The sequence below is a fragment of the Crocodylus porosus genome, unplaced genomic scaffold (assembly GCF_001723895.1).
Source record: "Crocodylus porosus isolate Cpor-Errol unplaced genomic scaffold, CroPor_comp1, whole genome shotgun sequence".
NCBI lineage: Eukaryota > Metazoa > Chordata > Crocodylia > Crocodylidae > Crocodylus > Crocodylus porosus.
In genome coordinates this window covers 1,740,550-1,759,744 of record NW_017728916.1, presented here as the reverse complement: position 1 = coordinate 1,759,744, position 19,195 = coordinate 1,740,550, and the positions used below count along the sequence as shown (strand labels likewise).

The following is a 19,195-nucleotide window of genomic DNA, read 5'->3' as shown; positions in this document are numbered from 1 at the left end:
CTCCTGAAAGGATAATGCACTACCTGTAGCTCCAAGCACAGATACTCAAAAAGCCTGCGGCTGAATTGCTTCAGACTCTGCAGGGTAGTCTAAACCGCAGAGATTGAACCAATAAGCAAATGAACAGGTATCTACTTTTGATTCAGGAAATGTAGCCACATGCCTATAGTGGCTCAAGCCAGAAGCCAGGGAGCATGCCTGCCAGACACCGCCAAAAGGGAGGGAAAAGAGAAGCCCTCCAAGACTTTTCGTCACTCCTTGCTGGAGTGGAGGGGGTGTGGCCAGGCCCCAACCCGTGCTTGGCCTGAACCAGGGGAGAGGGTGGGAGGAAGAAGGTAGTGGCATTGAATTCAGAAAAGCTTGAACAAGAATAGTTCTTTTTCTGAAAAACTATAAACTGAGGAATTTTAAACACAACCTGAGCTGTGCCTCTGGGATTTGTGGTCCACAGTCACACTAAGTAAGCCAGCAGGGCAGGGCAGGGCAGCACTGTACTCAGGGGAAGGTGAGTTTAACCCCCACTCACTGGCCCCAGACCCCAGCTGAGGTTTGCCTGTGGGGGCCAGTGAGCCAGCCCACACTGCTCCAGCTAGGGAGTAGAGGGGCAGGGCCAACCCTGTTCTCTGGAACAGACAGCACAGCCCAACCCAAAGTATGCTAGGATGCTGGTGGACTCTGATTTAATTTGAACCAGGAAGTTTCATAAACTGTTGTGACCTAAATCAGTTAAGTCTGATACTATATTCAACCAGGTCTATCTTAAACCAGTTTCAGCTATTTTGAAACTGGTTTATGTGCACTGAACTTATGTTCTGTTACAGGTTTAAACCAGTTTCTGATCACTTAAACCAGCTGATGTGTAACTTCTGTCCCTAGCCCTTGGGTGCAAGGCTGAGGCAGGACAGCAGGGGGAAGTATGTGGAGAAAGCTTTTCTTATTGTTACCCATGCCATAGGATCACATGTGAATGAGCAGACTCACTGCCACTCCAGACCCTCTGAAATCTCCTCTATATAGTTAAATAAGAATGTTATAAAGCTTGTCTCGCCAGCTCGCAGCCTGTTAAACGCCAGCCAGCTCTGTTTATTCAGCTCATCCTTAAAGCCTATTTTTGCTCCACTTCACATCTGGCCTGCAGGGCTCATGCTCACCTTTCAGCCATAGCATGGGTGCCTTCCAGGAGCTAACAAAGCCAAGTAATTCCCCTGGAAAATGTGCAGTTCTGTTCTCCAGTCTAGTTTTCCTGAATGCGATGGTTGTATATTTCCCACATAGCTGAGCTGCTGCAGCCCTGTGAGATATGGATAATAAACTTGTCATGTGTATGCTGCTCAGATACACAAGCTACAAATTATCCGTGGGACAGCAGCACGAGAGGAAGAACGGAATGTGTGTTCAAGTCTGTCCCAAAGTGCGAGGGGTGACTGTTACCCAATGTGTTGGGAATGTGTTGCTGGATTCTTTCTCAAAGCTGTCAGGGCAGCAACAGCAAGCAACTCCAGAGCTTCTCTGAACAGTAGCGACTTCTTAGTTGTGGCTAGATCCTCTCTGGTCTCCATCAGCAGTGCTCCCCCTGCACGGTCATAGTGATTCCATGTTAATAATGAGCTAATCCCCACAAATTAGGAAGGCATTACTTTCACCTTAACCAGCCAGTGACTCACTTCAAAAGGAATTAGGAAGCTTAAATAATGAATCTACAGAACAGTGGGCATTAGCAATGGTGAAGGCCCATTAGGTAACCTCATCTGGTAAGCACAGGAAAGTTCATGAAACTCATCAGCAGGGATCCCGGTTTTCCCTGATAAAAAATACCAAATTCTCTGCTAAAACCCCCCAAATCCATTATTAAAATTAAAGCCCCCTCCTCCCCCAGTGCCCCTCACTCCCCACCCACAGCCCCCAGAGCCTTGCTGGTGCCCCTCGCCCTCCACTCCCAGCCCCTGCTCCCCCAGCCCTGCCGGAGGGGGCCCCCAGCTGCCAGGGCTATGGACCTGGGTCCACAGCCCCCTGCCCCCGCTCCCCCCTTCTGCAGGCTGGGGTGGGTGGGCTCCCCACCACCGTGCACACTCTCGGGGGGGAGGGGGTATCCACGCACCCCAGAACTGTATGCAGGGCTGGCACAGGCTGCAAGCTCGCGCTCCCACCTTGCTTTTGCCTCCGTGGCCTCCAGAGCCTGGCAAGCATGACCTGGTGCAGCTGGGGACAGTGAGGCCAGGCAGGGATCTCCTTGCCGCTGCTTGACCCCCTACCCCAGCGACACACCTCCTGCATTTGGGGCTGCAGTGAGGGCAGCGGTGCAGGGCTGCATCCCTCCAAGCAGCGGCAGGCACAATAGGCATGTCACCAGGGCAGGGGCAGCGAGCATTGGCAAGGAGATCCTTGTGCGGCCCCACTGTCCCCAGGCACGCCGGGTCATGCCCGGTGAACTCCAGAGGCCCCAAGGGAGGGAAGCAGGGCAGGAGCCCAAGCCCGTAGCCTGCCCAGGGTACAGATCTAGGGGGTGCAGGTCTCCCTCACCCCACAGGAGTGCGTGCGGCAGCAGGGAGCTGGCCCTCGTCCTCCCCAGACGAGCCACCTGCAGCCCCATCCTGTTCCCGGCTGGGGCCCTGCAGCCACACTTTGAAGCTCTGAAACTCTGCCAGCTTGCAGGGAGGTGATTGTAAAATGGCAAAATCCATTTGAGAAATCCACATTTGCCTCTGTTAAAAAGTAAAATCTGTAGTTTACTCCATTTTTCTGTGGGAAACAGAAAACCCAGATTCCTGCTCATCAAAGTGGGCCTGGGTTGCCTTTCAGAAGGGTATATGGCTTTCAAATCCTACCACAGTCCCTGGGAGCTAAAAAAGCGAGTCTGAAGACCTTTTTACCTCAGTGCCTAATGTTAGGCACCCATCTTGGAATGTACTGGTCCTGGGTTTAGAAATGTCTGAGCCTATGTGCATATGGTCATCTAAGCTGCTCAGCCAAGTAACTGCACACACAAGTGCAGCATGCTGGAGGAGTGACCAAGCACCACAGTGGGCAGAGTGGAGTTGTAAATACCATCATTATTCTATTTTTCACTGCAGTAATTAACGTTTTCCAGAGTGACCTCAGCATATGCAAATGTGGGTGTGGCCACTTGATCTAGATTAAAGTAGTAATGGTGCTATGAAGGGAATGGAGCTGCATAGGTTTGGACTCTGTGGCTAGGGACAGGCATTACACATAAGCCAGTTTAAGTGATCAGAAACTGGTTTAAACCTGTAACAGAACAGATATTCAGTGCACATAAACCAGTTTGAAAATGGCTGAAACCAGTTTGAAAATGGCTGAAACCAGTTTGAGATGAACCTGGTTGAATGTAGTTTTAGACTTAACTGATTTGGGTCAAACCGGTTTATGCAACTGGTTAAGTTAAACCAGACTCCTCCAGCATCCAGACATGCTCTTTAGGCTGGGCAGGGCTCTCTGTTCCACAGCAGGGCTGGCCCCTCCCCTCTACTCCCTGGCTGGAGCTCCTGTAGAGAGTTGCAAGCTGCTTCCACCCACCACCACCACCACCACCACTCCCTGCTAAGCAGGAATTTCCCTCTCCCCTTTGCCTTGCTGGGAGCTATCTGTGTATTAGCTAGCAGACCACATGCTGGCTCCCATCCCTGCTGACAAAGGCAGAATCAATAGGTAGCTGATAATGTCCCTCTGTTGTTTTGTTAATGGGGTGATAAACACTGAGTTAAAGATGATAAACACTGTTATCAATTCCCTGCTGAGCTAATCAGAGCATCCTGCCCAGGACTGGTCACAACCCCCTCAGCTCAGTGCTATGGAAGGGAAGGGAAGGCTGCTCTAGCACCCGCCTGGCTTCTAGCCTGAGCCACTGCAGGCATGGGCCTGCATTTCTAAAATGAAAAAGGAATGTCTATCCACTTCCAAATCAGTTCAAGGTTTGCAGGTTAAACTAACCTGCAAAGATTGAATCAATTCAGGCTCAGGCTTTTTGAATGTCTGTATCCTGAAAAGCTCGGGCTTTCTGAATGACCCTAGCCTGTGTGGATTACTTGCCTTTTGCTCTGAGCTTTGTGCTAGGACCAGCTCCAGGAATTCCCGTTCCTTCTGAGATCCATGCCTGGATTTGGATCCTGGGAGCTTCTGCTGCTTCCAGTATTGTGCAGGGCTTCAGCTCCACAGCATCAGTGGACCTGAGTCAGCTTTGTAGTGAATGCACAGGGTGAGGCCCCAAAGCAAGAAGTCATATGGTCTCCCTAGCGGCCTTCCAGAACTTCCTTCAATTTGTGAGGCCTATCTCTGGCATGCAGCGTCATCTTTCCTTGGATTCTGACCCCTCTCTTGTCTTTCTGTGAGGATTGCCAACATTTACTGCTCCCTGGGTTCCTGTGAGAGAGGAACCAGTTAAGAGTCATTGCTAGGGACATGTCGAGCCTCCTGTTCACCTGGAGGCAGTTGGCAGAATGAAAATCCCATTGGGATTCTTCAGTGTTTTCTGGGGAAGCATCTCAAGCCCCACTTCTGCAACCTTCTCAAGAGTGCAAGTGCTTTGAAAGGACCGACTGTGTATTTTTGGCCAAGGAAGTCTTGGTGCAGGCCCCTGGCACAACCTGTGCTGCTCACAAGGGAGGCCACCAGGCAGCATATCTCAAGATGCCTGAGCCTCACTTTTTCCCTTAGCAAGAGTTTTCCCTGCCCTGCCGACCACCGAAGGGAGGAGAGGGAATGGCTGCCTCCCCACAACACATTGCTTCCTTCAAGCCAGGCAGCTAAGTGCTCCTGGCTTCGATCAGGAATGTGTTTCCAAGGACTGTTATAGCAGTGTCATGGAAACATAAGTAGGGGTGAGAGGGGAGATGTAAACATGCCCTGCCTGTGGCACCAGCACTAATGACAGCTTTATGAGGAGATGAAGCAGACAAGATGAGGCTTGTAAGCAGGATGGTGTGGGAACAGCCCTTGACCTCTCCCAATCAGATGCACTTTCCCCTCACCCCTGTCTCACCTCTCTGAGTCTCGCTCAGCTTGACTGAGGTCTGGAGATTCACAGGGTTGGATAACTAGAGGTCAGAATGGACCATCCAGTCCTAGATCAAACATTTGGCCATTCTTGCCATCCTTCCCATGGAGGCATCCCTGTCCCTTCCATGTGAGCTAGGAGGACAAATGAAGGCAGTCAGAGCCTGGGATGAAGGATATCTGCCCTGGACAATAAGCATACAGATACAACAGCCATGAGTAAACCTCATTCAGTGTGGAACCTCAAGCGCTACTCAGTGTCCCGAAGTACTCAGTGCCCCACCGCCTGGGGGAGATGAGCTTTGTTTTAGGTAATTGCTTGGAATCAGGGCTCCTGACAACAGTTTGTTGCATTCAGCCTCTGTGTCCTAACACACCAGGACTGCATTTGAGCCTCAAAAGGGCCTAACAGTCAGCTGCAGTGATTGATGCCAGCGTCTCCTAAATGTACATTTCCCACATGGTATTTTCCTTGCCAAAAGGCAATAAACAAATAACATTAGCCTAGCAAATAATTCAGAACTCCATATAACCAATTTATTAACTAAACTAATTTGCAGTTTTCAATTAGTCTCTGAGGGGCACTGTGCTGTCACATGGCTCTGGAGTGTGGGGAGGGTTCCTGAGACATCAGCACCACAGTTGTCAGGTAGCAGTAAATTTTGGTAACAGCACATCTTAGAGCTCAGCTATCTTTGCCTGCTGCACTGTGCTGTGTTGCCTGTCTTGGGTGACATGGCTAACTGTGCCTTTTATCTCCTTCCTCTCTGGGATTTCCGGAATGTCTTTACAGCCTTAGTCTCTCCCTTACACTATGGCCAGTTCTGAGGTCAACAAGTCACCTAAATGAAGGACAAGTCTGGTTTTCACCATTGTTTTTCTCACCTCCTCCAGAATACTGCGCAGGAACAAGATCAGATGGATCCAGGAAGGGACCTTTTCCAAGCTGAATGGACTCGTGGAGCTGTAAGTCTCTATGGTTTCATCCCTAAGGCCGCTGCTTCTACCTGGCGCTGGTTCAGTGAGCACTGGAATTTTGTCATAGTGCAGGTTGGAGGAGAGCTCATAGTCTTGACTGTGCTGATTTGCCTTCTTGTTCCTGTTTGCATAGTGACCTATCTTCCAACAGACTAGAGACGCTCCTGCCATCTTTATTCACTGGCCTTCATGACCTCCAGCAGCTGTGAGTAGTGTATTCAAGCTCCACAGGCCTTAACTGGCATTGTGGTGGTGTTTTAAAGGGGTTTTAGGGAGAAGGGACTTAGGAAATCATCCTAGGCAGCCAACTATTCATAAAGAAGTTGTGGCTCTTGAGAACAGTGGCCTCCCAGTCAACAGTTCATATCCAGCCCAGATAATCAGAACCTGCAAGTCAATGCAGTTGGCCAACTGTTGGTTAATAGAAAGGAAATAGTGGCCTAGGTCCATGACACTGCTTGGCCCCATTCTAGTATAACTTCTATAAAGGAGCAGTGGAAGTGTGATTCTCTCAGCTTCTATCTGGTCCCCCTAAGCAGGATCAAGGCATATTGACGGGTTGTGTAATATTCTTTAAGATTCATGAAAAAACATAAGCCATTAAAAGGTTTCATTTCTTGGTTTCTGTCTCATTCATTAATAGTCATGGAGAACCATCACAAAATGGCATCTTCTGCTCTTCCTGTTCCCCAGGGTTTGGCTCCCATTTCCAGTACTATCCATTACACAGGACAAATTCTAATCTTTCACTTCCATACCACTACAGGGTGATCATCTTGTCCCCAGAGCAGTCAGTACGTATCTTATTAACTAGTGTAGTATTCAGCTCCCAAGGAACAGAAAGAATATGAGAGTCCAGAGAAGGACTGGAGTAGTTTTGCCCATGGGGATGTTTCTGCTGTCCAGTGTTGCAAAGGTGTCTGGAAAGAAAAAGACTCTATGAGCTCTGTTTTTTGCAGGAATATTTCCTACAACCCCCTAAAGAATATCTCTGCTGACCAGTTTGACAGCCTGCCCCATCTGCGTTCTCTGTAAGTGTGTATGACAGCCTGGGCACTGAGCATCTCTGCCTGCTCTAGAGCCCTCTGCAGCCCCATGCCTTTTGACTGGGCATGGGGAGGTCCTCTATTCTGTTGCATTTATTTTACAGGAGCATTGAAGGTTTGGAGATCCCCAACATCCAGAATCGCATGTTCCAGAAACTCACTAATCTGTCTCACATGTGAGTGCTGGTGGGAAGGGTGTTGTGAGATGCTACTGCTGAGCTGGAAGGTGGGACAAAGAGAAATGAGATAAACCAGGCTCAATCCCCAGGTTGCTCAGCTCCTATGCACAAAGGCTCCAGAAAGCAGATGGAATTGCGTTCAGTGCACTAACAGCTGCACCAGGCAAAAGGCACCGTGCTTCTGGAGTCTCTCATGGGCAGAAAGGCCTCTGCAGGGCTGTACCCCAGCAAACTGAGTTCAGAACCACACCACAGTTAGAACTACACCCAAAGGGAAAGAGTAGGGGCCATCTCATAGATTTCATAGACATTAGGGCTGGAAGGGACCACAGAAGATCTTCGAGTCCAGCCCCCTGACCAAGGGGCAGGAAGTCAGCAGGGGTCATAGGATCCCAGCAAGATAAACATTCAAATGTCTCTTGAAGGCATTCAAAGTAGGTGCTTGAACCACCTCCAGCGGCAGTCTATTCCAAACCTTGGGGGCTTGGACAGTAAAGAAGTTCTTGCTTATGTCCAGCCTGAAACGGTCATGGAGGAGTTTGTGACCGTTCGATCTTGCCAACCCTTGGAGCGCTCTGGTGAACAAACATTCCCCCAGATCCTGGTCAGCACCGCTGATAAACTTATAAGCGGCCACCAGATCACCCCTAAGCCTGCGCTTTTCCAGGCTGAAGAGTCCCATGGTTCTCAGCCTCTCATCATAAGGTCTCTTTTCCTGACCTCTGATCATGCGTGTGGCTCTCCTCTGCACTCTCTCAAGCTCCTTCACATCCTTTTTCAATTGTGGAGCCCAAAACCGAACGTGGTACTCCAGCTGCGGCCTCACCAAGGCTGAGTACAATGGGAGAATGACGTCCTGGGATTTGCTTGAGAAACATCTATGGATGCAAGCCAGCGTTTTGCTCGCTTTACTAGCTGCAGCATCACAATGATGGATCATGTTCATCTTGTGGTCAATCATGACCCCCAAGTCCCTTTCATCCATAGTGCTAGCCTGCATAGCACTGCTGAGCCTATAAGCATGATGCGGGTTGTTCATCCCAAGGTGGAGAACCTTGCATTTTTCAGTGTTAAACACCATAAGGTTCTTGTCCACCCATTTCCTGAGCCTGTCAATAATATATGCCCAAAGACAGAACCTTGAGGGACCCCACTGGTCACAGCACACCACGACCATTGACCTCCATCAACCACCACCCTCTGGGTCTGACCACTGAGCCAATTCCCCAGCTAGCGGATTGTGGTGAAGCTGAGGCTGCAGTTGGGCAGTTTTGCTAAAAGGTGATCATGGGATACCAGATCAAAGGCTTTTTTTAAAGTCAAGATATACAACATCAATCTCTTCCCCCTTGTCCAGGTGATAGGTCACCTGGTCATAAAAGGAAATAAGATTGGTCAAGAAAGACCTATCCGCAAGAAACCTGTGCTGGCTATCCCTCAGGATTTTGCCACTGACCAGTCTTTTGAGAATGGTCTCTTAGATAATCTTTTCTAGGATCTTCCCCGGGACAGAGGTAAGGCTGATGGGCCTGTAGTTTGCCAGATCCACTTTCCTCCCTTTCCTGAAGATCGGCACCACATTGGCCTTCTTCCAGTCATTGGGCACTTCACCAGAGTGCCAGGAGTTCACAAAGATCTGTGCCAGGGGCTGGGCTATGATGCTAGGCAGCTCCTTGAGTACCCTGGGGTGTAAGCTGTCAGGGCCGGATGACTTGAAGGTGTCCAGTCTCTCAAGGTGTTCCTTCACGAGGTCAGCATTAATGGAAGGTAAGGAATCTCCCTCACCCAGGCCTTCCCGTCTCATAATGGGCAGGGGCATCCCGTGGGACTGGTGAAAGACCGACGCAAAATACCCATTTAGCAAGTTGGCTTTTTCCTGGGTGTCGATAGTCAACTGTCCTGTCTGGTTTAGCAGGAGTCCAATATTGCCCTTGCTTTTCCTCCAGCTCCCCACATATCTAAAAAAGGACTTGTTATTGTCCTTGATACTTGTAGCCAGTTGGAGTTCAGTCACAGCCTTGGCTTTTCTGGTTCTCTGCAGGCTCAGACTAGTGCAGAATATTCCTCCTTGGAGGTGGATCCCATCCTACAGCCTTTGTAGGCCTTTTTCAGATACAGGAGGTCTGCTAGTTCCCTGCAGAGCTAAGGGGGCTGCTATGCCCTTTGCTGCCTTTCCTCCAAGTTGGGATAAACTTACCTTGTGCATCCACGATCACTCCCTTGAGGAGTGGCCACTCTTCCTGAACTCCCCTCCCCTTGGGGTCGTGGTACCTTAGGGCCTCACCGACAAGCCTCCTGAGCTTGTCAAAGTCAGCTTTCCTGAAGTCAAGGACTTCTGTGTTGCTGACTGACTTGCCAGCTTTATGGCAGAAGGTGAAGGTGATCAGCTCATGGTCACTGTCACCCAGCTTCCCATCGATTGTTAGGTCGCTGATAAGGTCATCCCCCATTGCCAGTACCAGGTTGAGCAGTGCTTTGCCTCTCGTCGGCCCGTAGATTTCTTGCATCAGATAGAGCTCATCCATGCACGTGAGAAAGCTTTGCAACCATTCAGATTTGGCTGAGTGCTCTTCCCATGAGATGTCCAGGTAGCAGAAGTCTCCCATGACAACCACAGACCGGGAGTGTGCGGCCTCGGCCAATTTCCTGGCAAACTCATGGTCAAGCTCTTGATCCTGGGTTGGAGGTCTGTAGTAGACTCCCACCATTGTGCCCCCTGTGCTGTGTTCCCCATGAATTTTAACCCAGAGGGTCTTTAGTCGTCCACCCTGGGCACCAATGTCGGCTTGCAGGAATGCATAGCTTTCCTTGATATATAGAGCTACACCCCCGCCCTTTTTATCCACTCCATCTCTCCTGTACAAAGTATAGCCATCTATACCTGTGGCCCAGTCATGGGTGGAGTCCCACCAGGTCTCCATTATCCCTATGACATCGTAATTGTTTGTGTTGAGCAGGAGGACAAGTTCCTTCTGTTTGTTCCCCAAGCTCCTGGCATTTGTGTACAGGCAGGCAAGCATCCCCTTTGGGGCCCTTCCCTTGCCCACAGATCGTTCCAGGGCTGGGGCAGGGGTGGGCTCCTTAGAGTGCCTTGGCCTGCTGGCTCTGCAAGGGTTGCTCAGCGGGCCAGCAGTGGCGGTAGTCCCCCCATCCCCCGGCAGGCTTAGTTTAAAGCCCGATGGAGCAGGTCAGCCAGTCTGGCTGAGAAGAGCCTCCTCCCCAGTGGAGAGAGGTGGAGGCTGTCCCTCCCCAGCAGTTCGCTGCCTCTCTCACCAAAGAGCGAACTGTGGTCACGGAAGCGAAAGCCTTCCCAATGACACCAGCGCCGCAGTCTTTGGTTCACTACCTCAATCCTCCTCTACCTCCTCAGCCCACAGTCCAAGACTGGGAGGATTGAAGAGAACACCACCTGTGCCCCCAACCCCTTAAGCCCTGCTCCCAAATCCCTGTAGTGCTTCATGACCCACCTGGGAGCGCTGGGAGCTGTGTCGTTTGTGCCCACATGGATAACAAGTGTAGGGTAGTGGTCAGTGGGCTTGAGGAGCTCAGGGATCTTCTCCGCAACGTTTTGGATACAGACTTCCGGGAAGCAGCAAACTTCCTGGGCTAAGAGGTCGGGGCGGCAGATTGCCCCCTCAGTCCCCCTCAGGATGAAGTATCCCATGACAAACACTTTGCATTTTGTCTTAGGGAAAGCGGGGGCTGTAGCTACAGCTGAGCCTGTGTTGCCTGCAGGAGCTGGCAGCTTAGCAGCCTCTGCTGGGGCTGCAAGAGGTTTGTATCTGTTGCAAAGCTCTGGTGGGGCAGGGACCTTGGTGCAGCGGGCCGTGGGGCCCTTGACCACCTTGGTACAACCCCTTGGCTGGACAGAATGGGAGGTCCCCAAGTCCTCCCTTGTCCTGGAGGGTGACTGTGGTCTACCCTCCAGCTCCTGGGGGAGAAGGGCCTGGCAGGAGGAGTCTATCTCCTGCTCACCATCCCTGATGGCACGCAGTCTCTATACTGTGGCTTGGAGCTCCTCCAGCTGGCGTGCCAGAGACCCCCAAAAGGGAGCAGACTCCACACAGGGAGGTGGCCATGCTCCTGGGCCCCAGAGCCTGAACAAGTGATAGGCAGCCGCCACAGCTGAGAGCCAGGGGCTCCATCCGCATGGAGGCCTCCAAGGCACCAGAAGGGGGTGGGGGCGCAGACCCCTCAGGGACCCTCAGGGTGTGGCACATGCTGTTGGGGATCGCTGGTGGGGTTTGGGTTGTGGGGGCGTGACGGGTTTTCACCCATGCGCCACTCTCTAAGCCCAAATCCTGGGCCCTTAGTCTCCAGGTATTGTAAAGTATTTTAGATAGAAATGTGAGCCTGTATGCAAGTTGTGTGTTTGGAGATGATACATCTTGATCACCATTGATAGTGAAGTTGAAAACAGTGCATTTTCAGGCCAACAAATATAAAGCTGTTAAATTCCCTACAAACAATTGCTAAGTAACCCAATTAATGATCCTTTTGCACGCTGCTCTGAGATAATGAGTTAGCATGATATTGATGTATAGATACACCAAGCCAAAGTGTTCTCTAAGGACCAGCATCTTAGCAAATGAGGAAATTTTAACTAACCAAACAAACAGTGAGCTACTTTGTCTTTTCTGTCAGAGAAAAATGACATTACTTATCCCCAGATACAAATTTTACAGCACGTGTAATGAAAGATGACTGTGCGTTTTGCTTTCTGTAATTGGCCTGTTTCGATTAAAAACCTGATAAGTTTGTACCGGTATGGTTAATGAGCAACGGCAAAAGGGCATAATTTTCTCTCCTTTTATGTGTAATTGGAACAGAAATGAACCACACGTTGCAGTTTTGCAAGACATGTTAAAATATAGAATTTTGCTAAGCTCACATGGGATTATTTGTACAAGGCTTCAAAAGAAAGGATTTCCTATTAAATAATCCTTGCATGAAAGATGAATCCTTGATAATGACATTTTAAAAATTTTAATTGATTCCTAAACTTTTGTTTGTAAGAGTGGTGGAGGCAAATGCCCTTGTATTTATTGAAGTGCTGGTTAATTGTAGATAAAAAGCACCTGTAAAAAGTAAGAGATGCAGCAAAGCTCTTAGGTAGCTCCTTGGAGTTATTCAGGTGCTTATATTCTTTACTGAATTGGTGTCTGAATGCATGATGAAAGCAGGTTGGGCATGGTAGGATGAAAACTAGTTTAACTAATTAGGATATCCCTGCTAATAAAATTGGCCTGGAGGGTGTTTCAGAGCCATTACCTACAAATTTCTCCACCACCCTTGATGATTTTGTGAGTAGATTCAATGCTTGCTGAACTGAAAGAGCTGGGTCTTTAGTTAGAACCCAGAACACTTTTGTGCAAACTCCACTGGCTTCAGCCCTGGTGATGCACTGAAGCTCTGGTTTGCTCTTCACCTGTTTTCTGCCTCTTCCTGGCCCATCTCCCCCATGCTTGTACATTACAAGTCATTGGAACATTTTTCGTAAGTTTAGATTGACTCTGCTGCATGATGGTGAAAAGGGTTGAGGGAGGTAGAAGAGGAATATAGTGCAGGGAAGTGGTGGGGGGTTAGATCAGGGGTGAGCAGCAACTTACAGCTCATGTGCCACATATGGGCATGGGCATCCTCTGTATGTGGTATGTGGCAGATCAGAGACGGGGAAGGAAGCACAGTGGCAGATACTGGCGGGAACAGAAAGCAGAGCAGCACATCAGGTAGGGAGCACAGGGCAAGAAGCGGAGAGCAGAGTAATGCATTGGGCAGGAAAATGAATCAGAGTGGTACTGGGGGAAGAAACGGGACTTAATCTGTGGCACTCCTACCAAAAAAGTTGGCCCTCGCCAGTTTAGAGGATGTGAAAAGAGAAGAGGAAAGAGGACAGGATTAGTTTTATTGGGATGGATCTCCTCTCCTGTAGACATGAAACTGAAGTTTCCTATATCTGGCAGCTACTTCAAGAAGTTCCAGTACTGCAGCTATTCCCCCCACGTGCGCAGTTGCAAGCCCAACACTGACGGCATCTCCTCCTTCGAGAATCTCCTGGCCAGCATCATCCTTCGGGTCTTTGTCTGGGTCATTGCTTGCATCACCTGTTTTGGGAACCTTTTTGTCATCTGCATGAGGTCCTTCATCATCACAGAGAAGAGCCAGCACACCATGGCCATCAAGTCACTCTGCTGTGAGTTGGGATCAAGGGAAGGGAGGAGCTGGTTTGGACTCTGTCTTCTGTCTGTGTGCGCATGCATGCAGAGAATGGAAACAGGCAGCAAGTACATGACCAGCAAATATCCCTGAAATGGGCCACCCTTTCCCCAGCCCAAAAGCAACTCTTGTCTGTAAACTTGCTGCTGGCTGTTGGCCTGCTCATTGTTAATGTCCTCAGAGCTCCTGAGCTTCTTTTACATCCCAGTTGCTGCCTCACTCCTCATTGCACGGGAGGCACAAAGGCACTCAAGCCTGCTTGTTAATAATGACTTGAAGTACTTTTGTGCCTTATGGGCAGACTAAAGGGGAGCCCCGCTCCCAGCTGCAAGCACAGAACTCCTCTCAACTTCAATGGAAGAAGCCTTTTGTATATTCAGGGAGAAAATTTGGCCCACTATTCACAATAGCTTAGTAATAGCTCCCTGCTTGCAGGGCACTGGTGCAAAGAACTAACTCTGTGAGCTGGTGTTTGTTGCCTTGTCTGTTCCAGGTGCAGACTGTCTGATGGGCATCTACCTCTTCTTCATTGGAGCCTTTGACCTCAAATACTCTGGCGAGTACAATAAGCATGCCCAGGTGTGGATGGCAAGCATTCAGTGCCAGCTGGTGGGCAGCCTGGCCATGCTGTCCTCAGAAGTATCTGTCTTGCTCCTGACATACATGACCCTTGAGAAATACCTCTGCATTGTCTTCCCGTTCAGCCACTATGGAGCTAGCAAAAAGCAGACCATTTCCATGCTGGTCATCATCTGGCTGCTAGGATTTTCCCTCACTCTTGCCCCATTCTGGTGCAAGGAATCCTTTGGGAACTACTACGGGAGAAATGGGGTCTGTTTCCCACTCCAGTCAGATGTGACTGAGAAACCAGGAGCCAGGGGCTACTCCATTGGAATCTATCTAGGTAAGGGCATGACTACACAGCCACTCCTCTGCACCTACTCTGCTCTGGTGATGCTGGCAGACATGGACTCTGCACAGTGGATCAGAATGTGCTTTAATTGTTGGTGACTCCTCCACTATGTGAAAAAAGCTGCACTGAGCAGCAGGAAATCCCAGTGCTCAGAGCACTAGTCTAGGGAGACTGGAGAGACCCAGGTTCAACTTCCACCTGCCCCTACAGGCTGCCCATGTGACCTCTCTGGAGTGCTAAGAGAATAGTTGCACAAGGAAGTGCTCACACACTGCAGGACTGGGGTCATGTAAGAGCCTTAGATAGAGAGCAACTACCCACATGGACCCAGAGACTGCTTTTTTGTTGCCATCTCCTTTGGCTTGATTTGAAACCAGCTTTCTAGGTGATGAAATAAAGGTAATGTGACGCTACCTGCGTAAACTGTGTAGGGTGAGGGGAGGCTGCTTTTAGCGGAAGGAGAGAAAACTACTAGCAAATCACTCCCAGAAGAATTGCGTTGCTAGCAAGGCCAACAAGCCGCAGAACAAGGGATGAATGTCTCCCGCCAGCCTTGCAGTGCACTGGCATGTGGTATGTGCCAACTGTCTTCTCTCCCCAGAAATAATTTGTTTGCCAAAATGTTGGTCTTTCTTCATGTGCCAGCCTGGCTCCCACTGCCTAGCTTGTCCCTCTAGAGAAGGGCTATCCAACTTCTGAACGGCTGGGCGGGCCACAGGCTGCTCCTTCATTCAGTGTAGCTGTAGCCTTGAACATGCACATGCATACATGCATGCACACATTGCCCATCTTGTCCCTGGTGCATAGGCTGTCTCTCTGGCACAACGTAGAGTGTTCTCACAATCCTTTCCCCATAGGTCTGAACCTCGTCGCCTTCATCATTATTGTTTTCGCCTACGCCAGCATGTTCTACTCTGTCCACACCACGGCGGCCAAGACGGTGGAGCGCAGTGTCTTCTCCAGGGAGGTTGTCATTGCCAAGAGGTTCTTCTTTATTGTTTTCACAGATGCCCTTTGCTGGATCCCCATCTTCCTCCTCAAGCTCCTCTCTCTGCTCCAGGTGGAAATACCAGGTGACAGAGTCAGCTCAGGCTGGCCCAAGCTGCTATCAACATTACATACACAGAGGCAAGAGCACACCATGCTGGCGGTCGCTCCTTGCTGCTGATGCTCATGCTCACAGGGCCTTGAGGCACCATTACTCTGGCAACACTGTGACCTGTCAAGGGAAATGCCAAGTCTTGGGGGCTTGGGGCCTCCTAAGCTTCAAGGGGAAGCTTCCATTTTTCAGCCCCTGGCTATAAATGGCCCGTAGATGAGAGCGGCATTGCATAATGGGGAACGTATTAAAGCACTGTCTTTGAATGTTAAGGATTTGGGTTCAAATGCTGATTCAGGGCAGGTGGGAATGAATTCAGTGGGACTTTCAGCTCAGCCCTTGTTGGCTTGGGGGAGAATCTGGATGCTGTCAGCTGACCAGCCTTTTCCATTAATGCTCACAAAATGCCAGATCTGCTTACTCACACAGGTGTAAGCATGGAATAGCTCTTGTTGACTTCATTGGCCTTACACCCGTATGTCTGAGAACAGAATCTGCGTAAGGGTCCCCACAGACATAGGGGAGCTGAGGCTCTTGGGAAGTAGGCACCAACCTCTGTGGTTACTAACCGACTCTCCTTTTTGGAACAGGTACCATAACCTCTTGGGTGGTTATTTTCATCCTGCCCATCAACAGTGCCTTGAATCCTATTCTGTACACCATCACCACCACCTCTTTCCAGGAGAAGGTCAAACTGTGTTTGCAGACGAAGCAGCAGTCATTACAAGAAGTACAAGGATCCCGAAAGAGCTTTATCCTAGTATCCGTACACACCAGCACTGCCTGACTTATGCACTCCAGGGCTAGCCACTGGGTACAAAGACATCGTGACTTTGTCCAGTGATCACTGGTGGCCTACGGGACCTGAACTCTGCTGCCGTTCTATCATCTTCTCATCAGTGCCGTTGTAACTGGGATCAGCTCCATAAAGTAACCCATGTGGCAGCACTGGAACTACTTGCCTCAGGAACTCTCCCGGGATGGGTTTATCAGCAGCAGGAACACCTAGTCTGGTCTTCTCTGCAAGGCTCAACCAGCTGCTGTGGAGTGGGTGTCATCATCTCATAATCATCAGTCTCTCTACAGTGTGGTCTCTACAGTTCACAGAACCTTTGTCCTGCTGGCAAACTAACTAGATATTGCAGCAATCCTTGGAAGAGCTGCAAACCCTGGATTTGGCGGCCTATAGGTCGAGAGAAGAGAGGGCAGGCTGGAGATTTGACTGATTGCAACAAGTTTGCAGTCCTGTTGAGGGGAGCAAGAGCAATTGGCAGAAGCAGCCCAGGAAGAGCCATGGGAAGAAGGACTGCACCAGGGGTGTAGCAGGGCAGCACCACACTGGGCAGCGGCAATGCACGGGGAAGCACCATCTGTTGCACTGCAGATAGTGGTGGCACAGTCAGCTGCTACTGCAGTGGTGACTACTCTTGCACTTCTCCCAAAGGTGGCATCTGGGGCCACTGCACTGGTCATCCCCTCAGTCAGGAGCAGTGTTCAGTGCATCCTCTGTGCACTGCTACAGCCTAAGCCTGGGTTCTGGGTCCAGTATCATAAGGCCCAAGACAGCAAACAGGACCGTCAAAGCCCAGTGTCCCCCAGGTATCTTTGCATCTTCAGTCTACCAGGATCCACATGAGCTACTGCAGCAACCCATTTTGGGACATTGCTGCATAGGAAAGATGCATAGAAAGCAGCAGGCAGCAAGCATCAAGACTTCACCACCCAGTGGTGCATGCCATTATTTTACAATTGCATGGATGAGCAAGTGCAAGCCCCATTCTGTGTCAGTACAAAACCCCTGTCCCTTATATACAAAATACACATCTCTTAAGAGTGAACATCACCCGGCTCTACTGCCTGACACATATTAACGTTCTACAGGTAAGAAACATGCAGCATGCCAGTAACAGGCAAAAATAAGAAACTTTTGCTTTTGTTTTTTCTAATAAGGGACCCAACTTTTTAAATTGGAGAACCTGAGAAGCTACTCCTCTGGCCCCTGGAGAGAGGCCTACACGTATCAAGTCTCCCCAGGTCTAGTGCCCATGAAGCAAACTGATAAGGATGCTGGATCCAGAGGGCCGTGTTTCCCCCAGCTCACTCATTCCTCAACCTCTCACCACGCAGGTACAGGGTGTGTAAAGTGCTGGAAAGGATTGCTAACTGCTCTACGCAGCCAAAAGGGCACCAGAATTTGATGACTAAGCAGTTTAGCTCACGACCGTGTTGCATGTACTGAGGTTCCCAGGGGAAACTGCCAGCCCACAGGCCACTAATTTCCCCATGCTGACCCACATGTGCAAAGCCTTTCCCTGTGTGGCAGTTACCTTTTTGCATGATTTCTTGGGCTCTGGTGTGCTAAGCCACCACTTACACTTCCCAAGAGACTGAGTGGCTGCTAGATGTTATCAGCCTCTGGGAGCACAGGTGCATCTGCTGCCAGGTAGGAGTTTCCCAGTTGGAGCATCGTGTCCTGGGGAAACGTGGGTTGCTACAAATTCCTCACACGCTTGGTTTCTTGAAAGCTGTGCCAGAAGCTCTGATCTCACCCTTACATGTACCAACAGGCTCATGCAGTGCTACGTTCACTATCGCAAACACTGCTAAACCCCAAGTCTTAGGACAGACCAGTGTCAGAAATTCTGAGGCTGACTGGCGGTATCTCTCTCTCCAGCTGCCGGCCCTAGATATTAGATCGGTGCAGTCACACGAAGCAGGATACAGAATAGTCCAATAGAGGCGAGAAGCCAAGCACTAAGTGAAGAGGCTAGACAGAAATATTCCTGCGGTGATGTGCAAGTGAATGACTAGAGACACTCCCATCTAGCAGGTCCTGTTGTGCATTTGAGCATTGAGAAATGACCCTTGAGGGACAGGAAAATCTGGAGGATCCGTTACTTTGTAGTAAGTTTCCGTTGTTGTTAATAAAATTCTTGTTTCTTTCTCATTCAGAGTCTGTGGTTGTCTCAGGCTGTCCTCTGGCAGATCATTCCCAAACTGCCCACTGGGAGGTTTCTTTTCTAGCATGTTTCTCTAAAGTTTTCAGGTCTGGGCACCATTAAATCCAAGATCCTGGCCTAGCCAGCCCCTGGGGCTGATGCGCTGTGGAAGTTACTTGGTAACTGGAAACATATAATATGGCCAGCAGACAGAGGATGCCTGCAGGGTCCGTCTGTGCCTGTGTCCTGTGCTACATCCTCTCCAACAGCAGGTGAGACACTTATCTACGACTTCTGGCCTAGTTTTCCAGAGCTGAGTGCACCAGGTCACAAGACAGCCTGTGTTCAAGGTCAAAAGGGAAGAGAAGCTTCTCACGTCACTCCACGGTGATCCCAGAGCCCTGACAAACGGCTTCAGAGGGGAAATGCCCCCTAACCCAGCTAGATGCCATCCAAGCAGCAACAGCTTCAGACTGGCACTCTTCTGCCAGGCTGGCCCAGGGAGCAAGCCAAGTGAGTGCACAGTAAAAGGTCATGGCACCTGCTACTTCTACCCAAATCTTCTTGGCTCCTTTCCAAAGCAAGAACTAAGGTTTCTGCAAATGCCATGACTGCAGAGGCAGCAGTGCCTCCAGCGGGCCAGCTTCTGCAGGACAGCGGTGCAGAGGAGTGTCTGATGCAGAGCATGTAACGCTCCCGCAGGGACGTGGTTTGCACTGCTACCGGGGTGGGCTGCAGCCTGCTAGTTGAGCAGGAGTTGAGTTTGCAACAGGTTTGCTCCAGGCAGTAGACTGAGGCCTAGCAACAGGGACCCG

The 19,195-nt window shown here is 50.1% G+C and overlaps 1 protein-coding gene across 4 annotated transcripts in view; it reads left to right on the top strand.

Annotated features, from left to right (window-relative positions):
- Positions 1-18,388, top strand: part of LOC109310881 (relaxin receptor 1-like) — a 48,298-nt gene extending 29,910 nt beyond the window's left edge. For 2 of the 4 annotated variants that reach the window (XM_019536225.1, XM_019536224.1), the window contains exons 11-18: positions 5,905-5,976; positions 6,122-6,193; positions 6,948-7,019; positions 7,139-7,210; positions 13,177-13,406; positions 13,923-14,333; positions 15,200-15,415; positions 16,032-18,388. In XM_019536225.1, the coding sequence (XP_019391770.1) occupies positions 5,905-5,976; positions 6,122-6,193; positions 6,948-7,019; positions 7,139-7,210; positions 13,177-13,406; positions 13,923-14,333; positions 15,200-15,415; positions 16,032-16,228 (1,342 nt within the window). In that variant the 3' untranslated portion in view covers positions 16,229-18,388. The remainder of the gene's footprint in view (positions 1-5,904; positions 5,977-6,121; positions 6,194-6,947; positions 7,020-7,138; positions 7,211-13,176; positions 13,407-13,922; positions 14,334-15,199; positions 15,416-16,031) is intronic. The other 2 variants (XM_019536227.1, XM_019536226.1) reach the window with 2 other exon arrangements.
- The last annotated feature ends 807 nt before the right edge of the window (positions 18,389-19,195 follow it).